This window comes from Acanthaster planci, linkage group LG03, assembly GCF_054643075.1.
Source record: "Acanthaster planci isolate LZ-2023a linkage group LG03, COTS_SCS, whole genome shotgun sequence".
Lineage (NCBI taxonomy): Eukaryota > Metazoa > Echinodermata > Asteroidea > Valvatida > Acanthasteridae > Acanthaster > Acanthaster planci.
In genome coordinates, this window is record NC_141779.1 from 18,248,558 (window position 1) to 18,264,097 (window position 15,540).

At 39.6% G+C, this 15,540-nt stretch overlaps 2 protein-coding genes across 2 annotated transcripts in view; both read right to left on the reverse strand.

Moving 5' to 3' along the window:
* Window positions 1-1,023: 1,023 nt before the first annotated feature.
* Window positions 1,024-11,534, reverse strand: LOC110991049 (transaldolase-like). The gene is made up of 9 exons (XM_022256148.2): window positions 11,275-11,534; window positions 7,071-7,194; window positions 6,424-6,531; window positions 5,907-6,038; window positions 4,728-4,788; window positions 3,920-4,034; window positions 3,476-3,605; window positions 3,191-3,258; window positions 1,024-2,757 (listed from the first exon to the last, which is right to left on the reverse strand). The coding sequence occupies exons 1-9, from the start codon at window positions 11,339-11,341 to the stop codon at window positions 2,594-2,596; spliced, it is 969 nt and encodes a 322-aa protein (XP_022111840.2). The 5' UTR covers window positions 11,342-11,534; the 3' UTR covers window positions 1,024-2,593.
* A 634-nt stretch (window positions 11,535-12,168) lies between these two features.
* LOC110991048 (electroneutral sodium bicarbonate exchanger 1-like) overlaps window positions 12,169-15,540 on the reverse strand; it is a 28,857-nt gene continuing 25,485 nt past the window's right edge. The window contains exons 23-24 of the mRNA XM_022256147.2: window positions 15,243-15,433; window positions 12,169-14,572 (exon numbers count right to left, since the gene is read on the reverse strand). Coding sequence (XP_022111839.1) covers window positions 14,446-14,572; window positions 15,243-15,433 — 318 coding nt within the window. The 3' untranslated portion in view covers window positions 12,169-14,445. The remainder of the gene's footprint in view (window positions 14,573-15,242; window positions 15,434-15,540) is intronic.

Sequence of the window (15,540 nt, forward strand, 5' to 3'; positions counted from 1 at the left end):
GTGTCAATACTATGGAGGTGACTTTACAACATTCTGTGTTGACCGGTCACTGCTGCTATACCAGTTTCACTTTGTTAACCTATCAACTATGGCGATTACCTGAGCGCAAATAACGTGGGCTACTGCCCTTGGCAGCCTGCAACCACCCCCCCCCCAGCTCTCGGTTTTTTATGACAAAAACCGCAAAACCCATTATAAAGAGTAAGTTAGGGCAGGATTAAGGTACCAACTTTTACGACAGTGTGCTGGTAATGACACTGGTATTCACAATTATAACACCAGGTCTTCAACTAAGCTTCATCTTGATAAAGTCAGAACATCTATTCGCCTTTCCGCTGTCAGATCCTAGGGACCCCTTCTCTGGAACCAAATCAAATCTTTTTTTTTGTAGAAGGCATCATAGGATACTTTTATTAAATGCGGTGGACAATTGACAGTATGATTTCTTCTAAACAATGCCAAAGTTGTATTTATACATATTTTTAAACCTGTAATTAGGATTTTGTGTCGTTGTTGTACACAACTATTTACTAACTTGAACAAATGAAGATCTTCACACATTATTCTGTATTAATATTAATTTTGACAGTTTTTCTCTCAAGAATTGTAAATTTACATGTACTATTTTTGCAGGGGACACACCCCGTAAAAGCTTAGGCTTTTTGTCTGGCCTCCCTCCATACTATTTAATTTAGTTTCATTACCTTATATTATTTAAATTGTGCATAGTATGGGAAATAAATAAACCAAACCAAAATAGCATCAGTTTAACCGTACCTGGCCCATCCCCTTTAAGCCTGCAGGTGTAGGATACTTGAAGAATGATTTCGTCATGAAATCGTAAATTCGTAAACAAACAAAATCCCCATGCACTATGTGAGCAAAATAGCACGAACGAATGTTTCGAAACTTGGTGTTTTTTTTTTAGTAAAGTTAAGCTTGATGACAAGTCGTTACCTAGCCATGTTTTTAAGTCGTGTTCCCTGGTCAAGCAACGTTGTGTGAACAAAAAGTTGCCGTGGCTGGGGTCCAACAGTTCGCCTCTTTGGGCATTTATTTCAGTTTCATTTCTGATAATATTCCTCGCCCATCACCATTATTTTAAGTGGATACGTTGTACCGTTTCATAGTCAGGAAGAATGGAAACAAGAGAGACAAGAACCAAAGAATGGGTATGAGGGCAAAGGGTGACTGGGAGTAGTATGACAGAAGGGTGTAAACCTTCATGTTTGCAGGGGGATCAACAGAGGGTGGGGGTCTTTCTGAATGCGGCCCAATGAGGTGGGGCCATTCCTTGCAACAGTTAAAAAGGTTCGTTGGAGTGGCAAGGATATGCTGTTACTTTAGGGGAAATGCGGCATTTTTTAGACTTTATGTTACGGAACTAATCCAGGTCTCCACCCTCCTGTGAAAATGAAGGTCAAGAGCTCTACTTTTAAACACCTATTGGGTTAAGTTCAATCACCTAGGTAGAATAAACGGCATAAACTACAGTGTAGAGAATAAGCTTAAGTCGTTAAACTACTTCATTCAATGGCGTTACTGTAGGCAGAGGTTTCTGAAAAGGTTTCCAGGTAGGCATACATTTTGTTTTTCAACGGGACACTGAAAGCAATTTAATTTTGGCTTGAACATGGGCCGTCACATTTCAAAATTTCAAATGGGGGGGGGGAGCCAAAACCGATGTTGGGGGAACATGTTCCCCAAGCCAACCTCCAGTTACGCCACTGATTTCATCAGATACATGTCTGTGTATACTTGCAGCAGTATTTACAAGAGAACTTGAAAGGTTAAAACAAAATCTAAATGTTAACAACTAACAGTTTATGACTCGGTTTCACGAGAATTTTGCTGGGAATTCCTTGCAGAAGAGGACATGGCTAAAAACAAAGAGAGAGTAAATTGGCATTTACTTTTTTTGAATACAAATCATATATTATTTTTAAGGGCAATTTTGTCTCTTTGTACTAGCATGTAAAACATGAGTGTTACTGTGAATGCTTGTTTTAAATATACTTTGTTTTCTTAATAATTTTGAGCAGCATTTGGTTAAAGATTCTTTTGAAGAATCATGTGCATTGACATAATGTAACGTGTATAACCCTTTGCGTGAGTTACCAGAGCATGTCTTGAAAAATGCATCGGTGTTTATTTTGTACCGGTGATCATGATAGCTTGTGATTACACCCTAATGTCTTAAGAGAATGGCAAAGATTATGCTAATATTGCACTATGTGAAGAGACTCTAAAATCACAGATACTTCAGTAATTTGTCACGCCCTTCTTCGGAACCGAGTAACCGATATGAAACCTATTACCAATCATATACACAGTTTTTTTACAGTTACTGTGTTTTAAAAGATACTCTCTAAAATGTACCATTACTTCCCAGAGATATGCAAAAAAAGAGACCATTAAATATAACATGAGGTACACAGCATACTTTGGAACTGCACTTTCTACAAAGAATTTGAAAAATTTCAATCCAAAATGATCAACAACTCGTTATAAAATGTATTCGACAAACTACAGCTAATCTAGCGACTATTTAGGTTGTGGCATTCTTCTCTTGTTATGACTCCATTAATTTGCTTTAAGCAACCAATTTGTCTTTCAACAAATTCTCCAGTTTGATTGTGTCTGCGGCAAACTTCCGGATTCCATCCGAGAGCTTCTCCACGGCCATGGGATTTTCGTTGAAGAGCCAACGGAACTGCTGCTCCGAGAGGGACAGTTTTTCCACTGGTGATGCATGAGCTGGTGGGATATACCAGGAAACACAATTCAAATTTCATACTTGTTCTAACTGCTATAACTAATGGACATTTTGCCAGTATTTCTGACTTCATATGTTAGAACTCTTTTAAAGTCTGTCGAGCGAAAAAACAGCTTTGAATTCTTAAGGGTATATATAAAAAAGTATAAAATTTTAACAACAAAAAGGGCTGCAATAAAAAAAAAATCCCTGAGCGGCAAACAGAAACAAACACAACGACATCGACGACGACGACAACAGCCATAGCCGTATTCAAATGGACCACATGCAGGTTTACACCAAAATTAAAAGAGACTTGATGGCTTAAAAGTTACTCAAAAAGCGTGCCAAACGACAGTTGCAGAGTTACATAAAGAGAGGACAGATCCTTTGTTGTGTAATTTAATCTTCTAGGTGGAGAAGTTATTTCCTTACCTAGTTGCACTGACATCTTGCGAGTAAGAGGAGCATTGGTTGCTTTCAGTTCTTCAAGCAGACTTGGACTGTGGAGAAACAAAGCCATGGGAGGCATTTATAATTATTTCATTTTACCAAATGATGACCACAAATACGCCAGAAAATTGGGTTTGCCACAATCTGACACCATTCAATTTTAGTAAAAGCAAAAAAAATAGATAATAAAATTAAAACAGAGAACAGAACTAAACCCCTACTACGATTTTCTTCTTGAAAAAATACCTAAAATGCTAAGACCTTCACCTGATAGTGAAGAGGTCCAAGCCAGCCAGCTCTTGAATGTCGCCTATTCGGCGGATGGAGGTTCCCATAACAACCGTCGGGTATCCAAACTTCTTGTAGTAGTTGTAAATCTTCTTAACACTCGACACACCTTCGAAAAAAGTCGTGTCTTTGAATTAGTTTTTGAGAGTAAACTGACAGGTTTAACAATAAATTCATACCGCCTTCCTGCGTTATGTTATAGGACATTGTATGTTGTTTTGAAATAGGCATTTGTAGTCTATGCACAACGCACTCACACAAACAAACCGAGACAATGCACTCCTTGATGAGGCAGAATCAAAACGAGGTTTACTGATCGAAAGCGACGCTACTGAAACATCCGGCCGAGTGGAATATTCAAACACGGGTCGTCTGTCAAAATAATTACCCCTTTCACACATCATATATTGTAGTTATACCTACCTGGATCCTCTTTGGGCTCATAATCAGCCTTGCATGCGTTGGCTTTGTACCAGTCCCTGATACGACCCACAAACGGCGAGATTAGAGTCACGTTGGCTTCTGCACAAGCGACAGCCTACAGCAAAGTAAATGGCGCGACGCATTAAACAAGGCATTTTGAGTGCCTTTGTAGGAAGGAAATTAAAGATTATAGGCACCATCAAGCAAAGAGTGATCTCTTTACAAACCATGCACGTTGCCAGTTGATAGCTTAAATAATTTTATAAAAATCTTTATGATCTTTTTGCCGTGCTTTTGTAGATGTTAAATATTAAGATGTATTTTGTCTCTGTAATGTTACAGGTTTTTTCTGTCTATGTCACATGTGATTGATGACATTTTGTAAGACCTCGTTTGCAATGATCAAGTTCGCGTTTTTACTTAGTGAGAGTACCCTTCGATTCCTTTCAGAGCCACACATGCTCACCAGAGAGATGTATTTTTGCAAAGTGTTATCGCAAACCCTTTATGTAACTTGCCACATTCACCACGAAAGCTTAAAAGGTCATTCGCATAATTATTTTTGGTAATCCGTCAGGGATATTATCTGTATTGTCTTTCCTTGCATGTATTTTGTCAATACCCATTGTTTGTTTTTAACCCACATGTACATGTGATATTCTAACATTTGTTGCCTACTTGGGAAATAAAAGAAATGAAAAGGTATATATAGACCTGACAATAGTTAGTTGTACCAATTTTGGGACACAAGACTGTACATAAAAGTGCACGTGAGCAGCGCTTTGACTCTTTGAACGGGTAATTTTACCTGAACGAAGGAGAAGAGGAGGGTAAGGTTACAGTGGATACCATCCTCCGCCTCTAGATGCCTACGGTAGTCAAGAAAACAAAAATGTGGTCAATAAATCTTTGGCATATATAAGTGCCAAGGAGTGAATTGTATGTGTCCGAAGGGGGAGTGCCAGTTATAATAAATTATACGCATGCGTCACTTGTTCGAACTGAAATAAACTTTAACCATTATGATTTTGTACAAACACAAAGATCCCAGCAAAATGTTGGTGGTAGCAAGTCAATCTTTCCGAGTCTAAGCCGAGTCACAATTTTGGCCCAGTCACAAGTAAAGTCATAAGTCATTTCATCACAGGTCATGTCAAGTCACTAGTCAGTTTGGTCAAAATAAAAGAAAGGCACAAGTGTTTTTGTCCAGGTACAAGTCAAGACGCGCGATGTGTGATTTCAAGCCACAGCCAAGTGATTCAGATGTGGCCTTGGACAGATAAGACTGAATTTGAAGTCGTGAGCCGAACAAAGTCTTACGCTGATTACGCAAGGTGAAAGTTAATAGGCCTGATTTAAAACGTTAATGGGTTCGATTGAGTAGTTTTCTGACTTGTGTCAAGACATAATATGTAAGTGTAAGTCCAAGTCAAGTCACAGGTCTTTTTGCAAGTCCAAGTCAAGTCACGAGTCACAAAAATAGCGATTCGGGTCCAACTCGAGTCCAAGTCAACTGACTTAAGTCTACAGAGTGCTGAAACACACTGACAACACAAACATTAAAAAGACATATAGGCCTAGCATTTGTTCAGAAAATCGCAAGACATAGGAGATCAAAGGAAACAACCACCTACTTATTAACCTCTGGTAAAAAAATGAAGAATGATTTCCAATGAAATAGATTCACTCAAGTTTTGTACAAAATTGTCCATTGTGCACTGCAGACAGTTAACTTGTCTTTTCCCTCTCGAGTCAAGTATGATTCGATGTGGGGAAAAATTCAGACTTTATGGAATTCAATCTCGATGGTTGTATTGCGCATTCAAGGTTATTGCAATGGACAAAATTTGAAGAGGGCAAAGATATGTGCTGAAAACATCGGTCATAGAGAACATGCATATTCCACAAAAAGTGAACAGGGAACAGGCTGGTGGCAGTCCAAATGACAATGTGATACTGGCCTTAAGATTATACATTTCTGTTATACCTTGCAGCTTGAATACCCTCCCATGTCGAACTGAGCTTGATGAGAACTCTCTCCTTCTTAATACCCTGCTCCTCATACAGTGCAATCAGCCTCTTAGCCGTGGCAATCTGAGCCTCCGTGTCAAACGACAGCCTGAAGAAAATCGCATGGAACAAGTGCACATCTTCAAATTATACTGTCTAGCGCAGGCGCAAAGGGGCACATTTTATTTGTACAATTAGCGATTCAAATTCGACATGGAAAATCAACAAAAAGGGCAAATTGCTGATTATGGTTGAAAAAGATCTCTGCTAAAGGTGGCAAAACAACAATTACAGCTTGCACGACGACAATCTTTTTCGGAAATGAACATGTTTGTGCGCACGCCAAGATCAAATCGAATTTACGTTAATAATTACCACGTTAACACCTTAAATTGTCAGCACATACATGGACATTATTAAAATCTCTGTAAAGTGATTTACTATCTGCAGAAAAAAATAAGGGAGTTTCAGACAGAACAACCAGGCAAACTCACCGAGCATCGACCTCTGTGGACACCCTTCCTGGGACAATCTTCAAGATTTCCACACCAAAATTGACGAAGAGTTTCTCCATTGTTGCCGTGATCTTTTCCTCGAGAGAGCTGTTAACAATATGAAATAACACATTGTAGGTAATCCTCTCGCATTACACGGATTCATTGTGTAGTGTGGCAAAAACTAATCTCTCCAAGGAAAGTAAAGAATATTTTTTGTGAATATTCATAATGGACGAAACATCACAAGCGATATTTGTTAAGTTTAAAAGCTGTTGTACACTGATACATCGAGTGCCCCAAAATAAATCGACCAAATCAGACTAGCTTTTATTCCCTCTTCAGGGGTGAAATTTTGTCAGAAATGTCCAAGAGGTACTTTTCTGATTGTTTATGAAAAAATTAAGATCCAAGTTAGAATGCTAAATAACAATTTCTTGATTTTTATTCAGATTGAAGAATTTATGTCCATAAATATGGATAATATCTTTGTTCAAGGATGGCCATTAAGTCCAGTCTAAGGTCTCTTAGATAGGAATAGCATAACACAGAGTATGTCGGCCGATTTCCGCTGGTTTGTTCTTTGATTCTTTCGGACGAGGCAGAGTCAGCTTGATATCATAATTATAATCATTTGCATGAATTGCCTTGCACTGTTCTTGCCATAGGCGACAGCGTCGTCGACCAGGCCACGGTATTTGTCGATCTGAGCAGCCGCCAAGATGAGAGATGGATTTGTGGTGGCATCTACCGGCTTGTACTGGTCGATGACTAAAGTAAAAACAGATATTTCAAAATGATATGTCTGTTACATTCTTTTTACCAATGTAGCTTATGTAGCAACAAAATTACCGGGATACCACTCTGTATAAAAAGTGGCATTGAAGTTTGGTAAACATTACATTTAAGCCTATTCCTGACAAGGAATCGAGTCATATTTACGTAACAGGGAGAAACTGTTTGCCGACTTGGATTTACACAGGTGTCCATTCTTAAAGGTCTTTTGGGGGAGCCACTTGTTGGAAAATCCACTGCGGATACTGCTCAACGTCTTTCGGTCCAACTTGACTAATACATGCACATCTTTGAACTTTGTTGTTCATTGCCCTTTCTTGTATGGTGTACTATTTACGACACATATTTCTCTCTCTCTCGCTCTCGCCTTCCTCCAGGCGACGCAACGACACGACGCGACGGCACGACGCAACGTCACGACGCGACGACGTAATACATTATACAAAGCATAAAAGTAATGAGAACGGAGGCGACAGAGCGGCGCACATTTGGCAGCAAGAGAACACCATAAGAAGGCGACGATGCTACCCGACGGCACAACGCAAGGGGGCCCCTGTGCCGTCGCTTCGTGTAGTTGCGTCGCCTGGAAGGAGGCTAGAGAGAGAGGAATGTGTGTCATAAATAGTACACCGTATCCTTGCCCATAAAGGTTAATTGAACAGGGAAGTATTACAGCCCAACTTCGAAACACTGTTAAATTACCGTTTTTGACATGATGTCAGTTTGCCCACAGTGCCATTCAAAACCAAACATGAACAGTGCTCACATGGACTGAGAGTGAGGTCAGCAGTACACGCCTACAATGCCCCCCCCCCGCGGGAATTTAACAAGTCATGACTCAATACGTTCTTTTGCGATACGGACTGAAATTAGCCGCTGCCAGCTCCCTATTCAGTTTGCAAGCACAGATCATACGCAAAGCTCCAGCCCTCTGCACAGACGGTCCACACCCAGGGGAGCGCATGTGGCAGGCGCTGCATTGTCTGATGACCTGACTTATTGCACACATACGAAGCGAACTATGGGACATAGTTCGCTTCGTATGTGTGCAATAAGTCAGGCCATTGTTGTACTGGTACCTCAGGAATTCTTTTCAGGCATCTAGGGGGATGTGTTTAGTGACAATAGGCTGGAGTGTGTGTAAGGATTGGACTTGTTAGGGGGTACCCCTCTCAAAAGGTCTACTCATGTGTATCCCTGTGAGAAAAAGGCTCAGAAAAATGGCTGCCATGCAGAACTTCTATTGGTGGTTCGTATGCATGCGCGCTGTACAAACACACCCAAACAACACCGTCGTGCACCAAGCTAGAATGTAACGATGGTTAGATTTCCCAAGGCCAAAGCATATTCCCTTTCTTGCCACTCACAGACACGACGGGGGTGTGGACGTACATTAGTGACCGAGCAAGTCCATGTTTTACAACATACCCTAGCTGTCTGAGATGTAAAATAACAAAAGGAAACCTTTCGGGGTTTTATGACTGAATTGTTTTAATTCAAAATCCCAGTATTAACAACACGTTTTTCAAAAGGCAACTCAATAATTAAAGGTCTGGACTAATGCTTTTGTGATCGGTCCAATTTGCTTCCATTGTAATGACCAATCACAGCTCAGCTTTCATTTGGATGGGGTCAGGAAACAAAAGGAAAACACAGGAGTTATGTTGTAAAAGAGCTTTTTCTGCAAAATTAGGCTGGTGGCGTACACGAACAGTAGGCCTAGACCACATGAAAGAAATCCACGAGTTCTCCTTACATACTCCCACTTCTACAGTTTGCAAAAGACGTCACTCAAGACGTAGGCCTACATATCAAATGTGGAATTAAATACAAGGATTACAACAGAAATCTTTCAATACAATTTCTGACCTGTTTTTGCCCACGCTCAAGTAATACTTTTTCGTTCGGAAAAGTCCACTTGACAAATATTCATGTGCATGGTTTGCGCCTAATGCACGAGGAGGAATAGTACAAAATGTTTACTCATGTGTATCTCTGTGGGAGAAAAAACTCGGAAAACGGCTACCATGTAGAACCTCTATTGATGGTTTGTATGCATGCGCGCTGTACAAACACACCAACGTCACCGTCGTGCACCGAACTAGAATGTAACGATGGTTAGATTTCCCAAGGCCAAAGCATATTCCCTTTCTTGTCAAACACAGACACGACAGGGGTGTGGACGTGCATTAGTGACCGAGCAAGTCCATGTTTACAACATACCCTAGCTGTCAGAAATGTGAAATAAGAAAAAGAAACCTTTCTGACCAAAATGTTTTTATTCAACATGCCAGTAATATCACGTTTTTCAAGAAGCAACTCAATAATTAAAGGATAATGCTTTTGTGATCGATCCAATTTGCTTCCATTCCTATGACCAGTCACAGCTCAGCTTTCATTTGGATGGGGTCAGGAAAATAAAAGGAAAAGACGGAAACTGTGTTGCGATTCGTCAAGCTATCATACAGCTGACAGTTTTTCACAGTTCCTGCTGCTGATTTTCTGCAGTGTGGATGGGCAAAATGCTCAAGAATTTCACCATTTTAATGAGGATATAAGGTGAAAAAACCTCCCCATCATATAAGGTGAATAAACCTCCCCATTTATGAAATTTGGTTGCATAAATGTGATGGAAGAATAAGTTGGCACAATCAAAACAGCCAAAATGTGTTTACGGGAGTTTGTAGATGGGCTATCTTTTAGGTTTGTACATTGTATAAACCTTACATATCTTGAATTAGATTGGCGGTAAGTAGGAATGATACACCATAGGTTTTAAAAAATACCATGCACTTATCAAAACTGTTGGGGCAATAAGCCTTTTGCGAGTTAAATTTAATAAAATCTGAGTTACACTCTAAAAACTCTCGGATCAGATTGACCCAGAATCGGGTCCCATTCAGCGTGACCCTTTTGGGGTCATATTTTGACCAAAAAAAGGGTCACGCCGAATAGGACCCAATTCTGGATCAATCTGATCCGGGAGATTTTAAAGTGTACGTAATTACATATAAACATAACCATTTGAATTTCCCTGACAAAAGACATTGTTGCCACATACCTCGTGATTCGGACAAGTAACGCCACTGTCTCTGGATTGGACTGGTTTCATTGTACCCTCTATACCAATTGAAAACGTGCTGCGCAAAGCGTCTCTCGTGTAACCATATAACTAAGCAAGAGCTTGCCCCCAATCACGGGGTATGGCGACAGTGTCTTTAATACGGAGAATTCATATTGTTATGTTTACGTGAATTTAAAGAACTCAGTGTATAAGATTTTATTCAAATTTAACTGACAATAAGGCTTATTGGTCGTTTTGTTTGCACAATCTGATGCTAAGCAAGGGAGCTCTTTCTGCAAAATTTGGCTGGTCGCGCGTACGAACAGCAGACCTAGACAACATGAAAGAAGTCCACGAGTTCTCCTTACATGATTTGTTCTCCTTACAAAGATGTTACACAAGACGTAGGCCTATACCACAAAGCCAACAGTGTAAAAGGTTTCAAAAGTAGTCCTGTATTTACTCAAATGTGAAATTAAATATAAGGATTACAAAAGAAAACTTTCAATAAAATTTCTGACCTATTTTGGCCCTAGTCCACTTGACAATATCTTTTTGTTCAGTTGAATTTAATTTATAAAACTTACTCGAGTAATACTTTCCGTTCGGAAAATTCCACTTGACATATATTTATGTGCATGGTTTGCGCTTAATGCACAGATTGACCCTGGTATTTCATGCACACATATATTATAGATGGATCGAACTAGGCGTATGGGGTAAATAGGTGACATCAAGGACTTTGCACTCTTGTAGCAAGTTTCATAAGTTTTCTTTGTTTCAAATGCCTTCCTCTCGAAGATGAAAACTGTCTGCTAAGATCTCTGGAAGCTATACCATCTGACCAAGGACGACAGGCTTGCTTCTCACCGACGCGTCAATCTTGTCCAGAAAAAAATTTCTAATTGGTCCCTCCTCTCTACGAAGTTGTAATTCTAACCTAACTTAAGGCCATTCATTTTTAAAGTGTAACTTTAGGGTTCACAACTTACGCTCGAAATCACCGGTATCTGCCACAACAGTTGAGAATTGTTTAAGCTGTTCGAGTAGAGAAGCCATGTTGTCCCTGGCTGCGATCGATGGTAGGTGTATCTTCAAACGGTAACCAGCCAAACGCGGTTCGAAGCATTTACTGGAATGTAATGTGATTGTGCATTAGTACACACACACTGTACTGTTGAGTCCTGTTACGAAGCTGCAGCCCCCTTCCACCCACGTCTTTCACGGTGCGATTAACTGCACTACTGACGGACGTTTACCTTCATTGCTTTTGGACAATTAAAAGCGCGGGGCCTGCCAAGCGACTTTTTCAGTCACAGGAGCTCCGAACAAAACCAATTCAAGGGGGTAGCCAGGGGTAGCCAGTGAAATGTCAGTACAATTTGTACAGTTCAACTTCTGTAATACAAATAGTGCTAGATATTCTAATGGTTTGACGATTTAATAACATCTTTGTCATCCTTGCTTAGGTAATAGAAACTAATTACGTGACCCTAAGATAGGCGAAAACCCAGAGGTAAATGGCCACTGTTACGCTTACAGGGACAAAAAAAATATAAAAAATTCTGAAAATCTGACCTCAAGCATTGATGACCTGTGGAACACGATAGGGGGCCCGCTGTTCACACTGTTAAAATTATGCAGTCCAACAATAGCGTTTCTGTAACGTGTATCACATGCATTACCGAGTTTCTTTATAACAGATACATATCACGACTGTAGAATGGTGCGTTTTGTGCTGTTGTGATGACTCGAGTCAATGACGACCCGATAACGAGTCTGACTCGAGTCAGAATTTCGGCGACTCGACTTGACTCAAACCCCAACGGGTAAAAGACTCCTCTCGACCCGAGTCCCCAAAATAAAAACAAAGTTGACTTACAGTGCCTGTTTAATATTTTAATGTGTTATCAGAAAGAGTAAGATATGATGTGACTGCATGTAAACCCCGACATTATCATTGACTCGAGCTAAATACTTGACCCGGCTCGACTCAACTTTTTTTGCCTCATGACTCGACTCGAGTCACTACTTAACAATGACTTCTTGTCTCAACTCGAGTCACAAAAATCAGTGACTCGTTACAACTCTAGGTTTGTATTACAACAGAAACAGTGACCAAGCTTTGTAAATGTACAATTTTCTTGTGTAGCATCGATGAGTACATCAACCCCAATGCACAAAACCCGTTCTCTGAAGCTAGTCTAGCCATTTTCCTTGTTTTTTCGTTGTGAGCACTGAGCTGGATCAAGAGTGTGCGGACTTTCCCTGTAGTAGCAGGTGCGCCTTGAAATGCCCTTGTTACGGACTGTCATATTGACACCAATGAAGACGTTGGTGCGACAGCGTTTATATTTTTAACCGCATTTCGAAATATCGAACACTGTTACGGTGACAGTTAAAGTTGTCACGAACCTTCAGCAACATCTTGATCCAAGACCATTTATCACACGTACCTCGTCTGACAAAGGGAGCGTAAAGATGTTCTTGTGGCTTCAATTTTAGTTTGGTCAGAAGTACCAAACCCATCTGTTCCCAAACGCTCTCTCTGAACATACTGAAATTATCTAAAGATGTCCTACAAAGGTTCTGTTAAAGCTCCATATGATCATGAGAGCCCCTTTTCAAGGCCGACACTCATCTCTTGAAACCTATCCAAACTGCTTCTCTGAACAAAAAGCAAAAATTGTAGACTTTTAAAAATAATTTTATTACCTCTCTTATTAAACGATTCTCTTTTTGAAGACCTGGAATACCAAAAACCTGTTATTACGTCATTCAGAAATCACTGTTATATTAAAAGGCCTTTTCATTATGTGAAAAAGAACATTCAAATATATTCTTTTTCAAATAACGTAAATCAAAATAATAGGATTGCACTTGACGATTATCAAGCTACTTATTACATAAAAACTGTTTGGGAGATTTTAACATAAGCTTGGCAAAAGTCAGTTTTGTAGTACGCTTCAAAGGCTGAAACTATACCCGAAAGATAGATAGCCTAGAATAAGTTTAGTTACCAGTATTAATCTGAATTTATTAACTTGGGAATAACTTTCATTGCATGCCCTGTGCTGAAACATTCATTTCATATTTTTTTAACATGATTAGGTTGAATCTAAAAATACCTGAACATGCATCTTTCAGAAAGTCTTTTAAAAGTCGACTGAACTTTTCATGCATCTTTCGACCTTTCAAGTTAACACTTAGATACATAGGTCATACTTAAAATAATGCCTTATTACTCCATTAAAAATGTGTTAAACTATAAATGATGAAGAACTACCGTATAGTTGAAATAAAAAAGAACAAGAGCGCCTTCACTTGGCGTTGGTCTTGGGGAATCGGTTGATGGCTCAGATCATACGGAATTCAAATGTAACTCTTAACAACTTAATTATCAGTAGAAAAATACCATCTCATTCGTAATTTTTCAGTGATGAGAAAAGATGAAATATTGAACACTGTTTTGTAGAAGAAACATAATCTTTACCTGTAAAGTTCATTGTCATTGTTATTTATGTACTCTTTAGTTGAAGACTTCAATCTTGACAAGTTCGAGGGCCTAAATTATGCTTATCAGATTTGCGTAACAACTTGCTCAGCAAGTTTCAGCAGCATGAAAACGGCATACATTTGACCTAAATTATTGTTAGCCTTTATTGTGATCCTCTTAGAACTAACCTTAATTTCACAACCTTTTTTACTCACAAAGACTTTGCCGTCCATTTCAACAAAACACCTGTTCAAGCAATAGTCCTCAACCCTCCAAAATGAACTTTTCAGGGTTTTGGGGCAATCTTGAACTTATCCAAAAAGCGAGGCATTGCCTTCCCTGAAAGTTTCAAACTGCTCGCTTACGCAGTACAGAACTACCCTGGCAGCATATTGTCTCAAGGAAAGGAATTTTTCATACTTGAAATTAATACCTCCAAAATAATTATATCATTCTTAGAAATCCAAAACTCATGTCACACTGAGCATTTTCTTAATAAGCTTAGTTATATCACGTCTCTACAACTACAAGCAATGACTGAGTTGAGATAGGTTTAACGCTTATAACGAAAATAACATACACGTAAGTCTTTGTAGGAACTGGACTTTTAATTCCTCATGTATCTATCACCTGTTTAAATTCAATACTGAAAAAGAATTTAAACCTTTCAAAAGCGCGTGTCTAGTTCGTGATGATCAGGTGTTCCATATCCGCCCTTCTCTGGTGGAATATCAATATGGGTATCGTGTCCTTTATCCTCTCCGCCTGCCGACAGGTTGCTTGGTGCTCTGAGTCTGAAAACAAAAGAAAAGAAAACTTCACAATTAACAACATACTGTCCACGCAGTCCTTTAGCTGCCCTGGCACTATTGTTTTTTTGGCATTGGGGGCCCCCTGTCATGACAAGACATCACTGTGGAAAATTTAATACCACATTTTAAATTAACATGGATGATAACCTTCTATATAAATATAGCAGAGTTTCTGTATTATTTCTGGAGAGCATGCACGTATTGATTTAAAAACATGGGTTTTAGGTCTATTTTCTAACAATGAAAACGCGTTCATTGTGCCGTCAAAGGATCATAGTTGCACTGAAAAGTTAGAGTCTGATCTCTATCAACTTTGGCATTACCAAAAACCATATTACGTTTAGAAATTAAAGAAACACTGAAATGTACAGTTTTTGTAATCAAATCTGTGGAAATTTCTAAACACCTAAAGGACTGTAAAGGCTTTTTGGAAGGCTGGGATACTGACCAAATAGAGGCCACCCGGATAAATCAGGCGAGGTTGCATCTATTAGGCCTATTAGTCAACGACACTTTGCAAATCACTGCTATCTGACCAAGACACTTAAATTACAGCACAGACAAGCATGGACAATTGGGCCTATCATTTTATTAGCAAAATAGTTTCAAGTTGCACATGCAGCTATCAGACGACTTGAAAACAGAGACCCACCTGCTGCGCGGCTGTGAACTACCTGACAGGTTGCGCAACGCCTGCGCCGTTCCCATGCCAGGCTCTCTCAGGATAGCTTCTTCTTCCTGGTCTCTGCCCGCAAGACTAAAGGTCACTCTGCCGGCAGGAATGCTGAGCATTTGGCCACTTTCAAGGGCTACTGTAAGGGTACCAGACCGGGCTCTCGTTTCCTGAAGAAAAGAAAGAAAACAAGGAAGCCAAATGAATCTGTTACCCTATACATGAACATATTTATCGTGGAGAATGGTTCTGAATTTTATTTCGATGACCGTCATTG

Excerpts from the sequence above, each read along its gene's own strand:
- LOC110991049 (XM_022256148.2), bottom strand. The coding sequence starts at position 11,341 with ATGGCTTCTCTACTCGAACAGCTTAAACAATTCTCAACTGTTGTGGCA. Across the intron at positions 6,039-6,423 it reads TCCACAGAGGTCGATGCTCG|GCTGTCGTTTGACACGGAGG; the intron begins GTGAGTTTGCCT and ends GATTTTCTTCAG. Across the intron at positions 3,606-3,919 it reads TGAGCCCAAAGAGGATCCAG|GTGTGTCGAGTGTTAAGAAG; the intron begins GTAGGTATAACT and ends CTTTTTTCGAAG.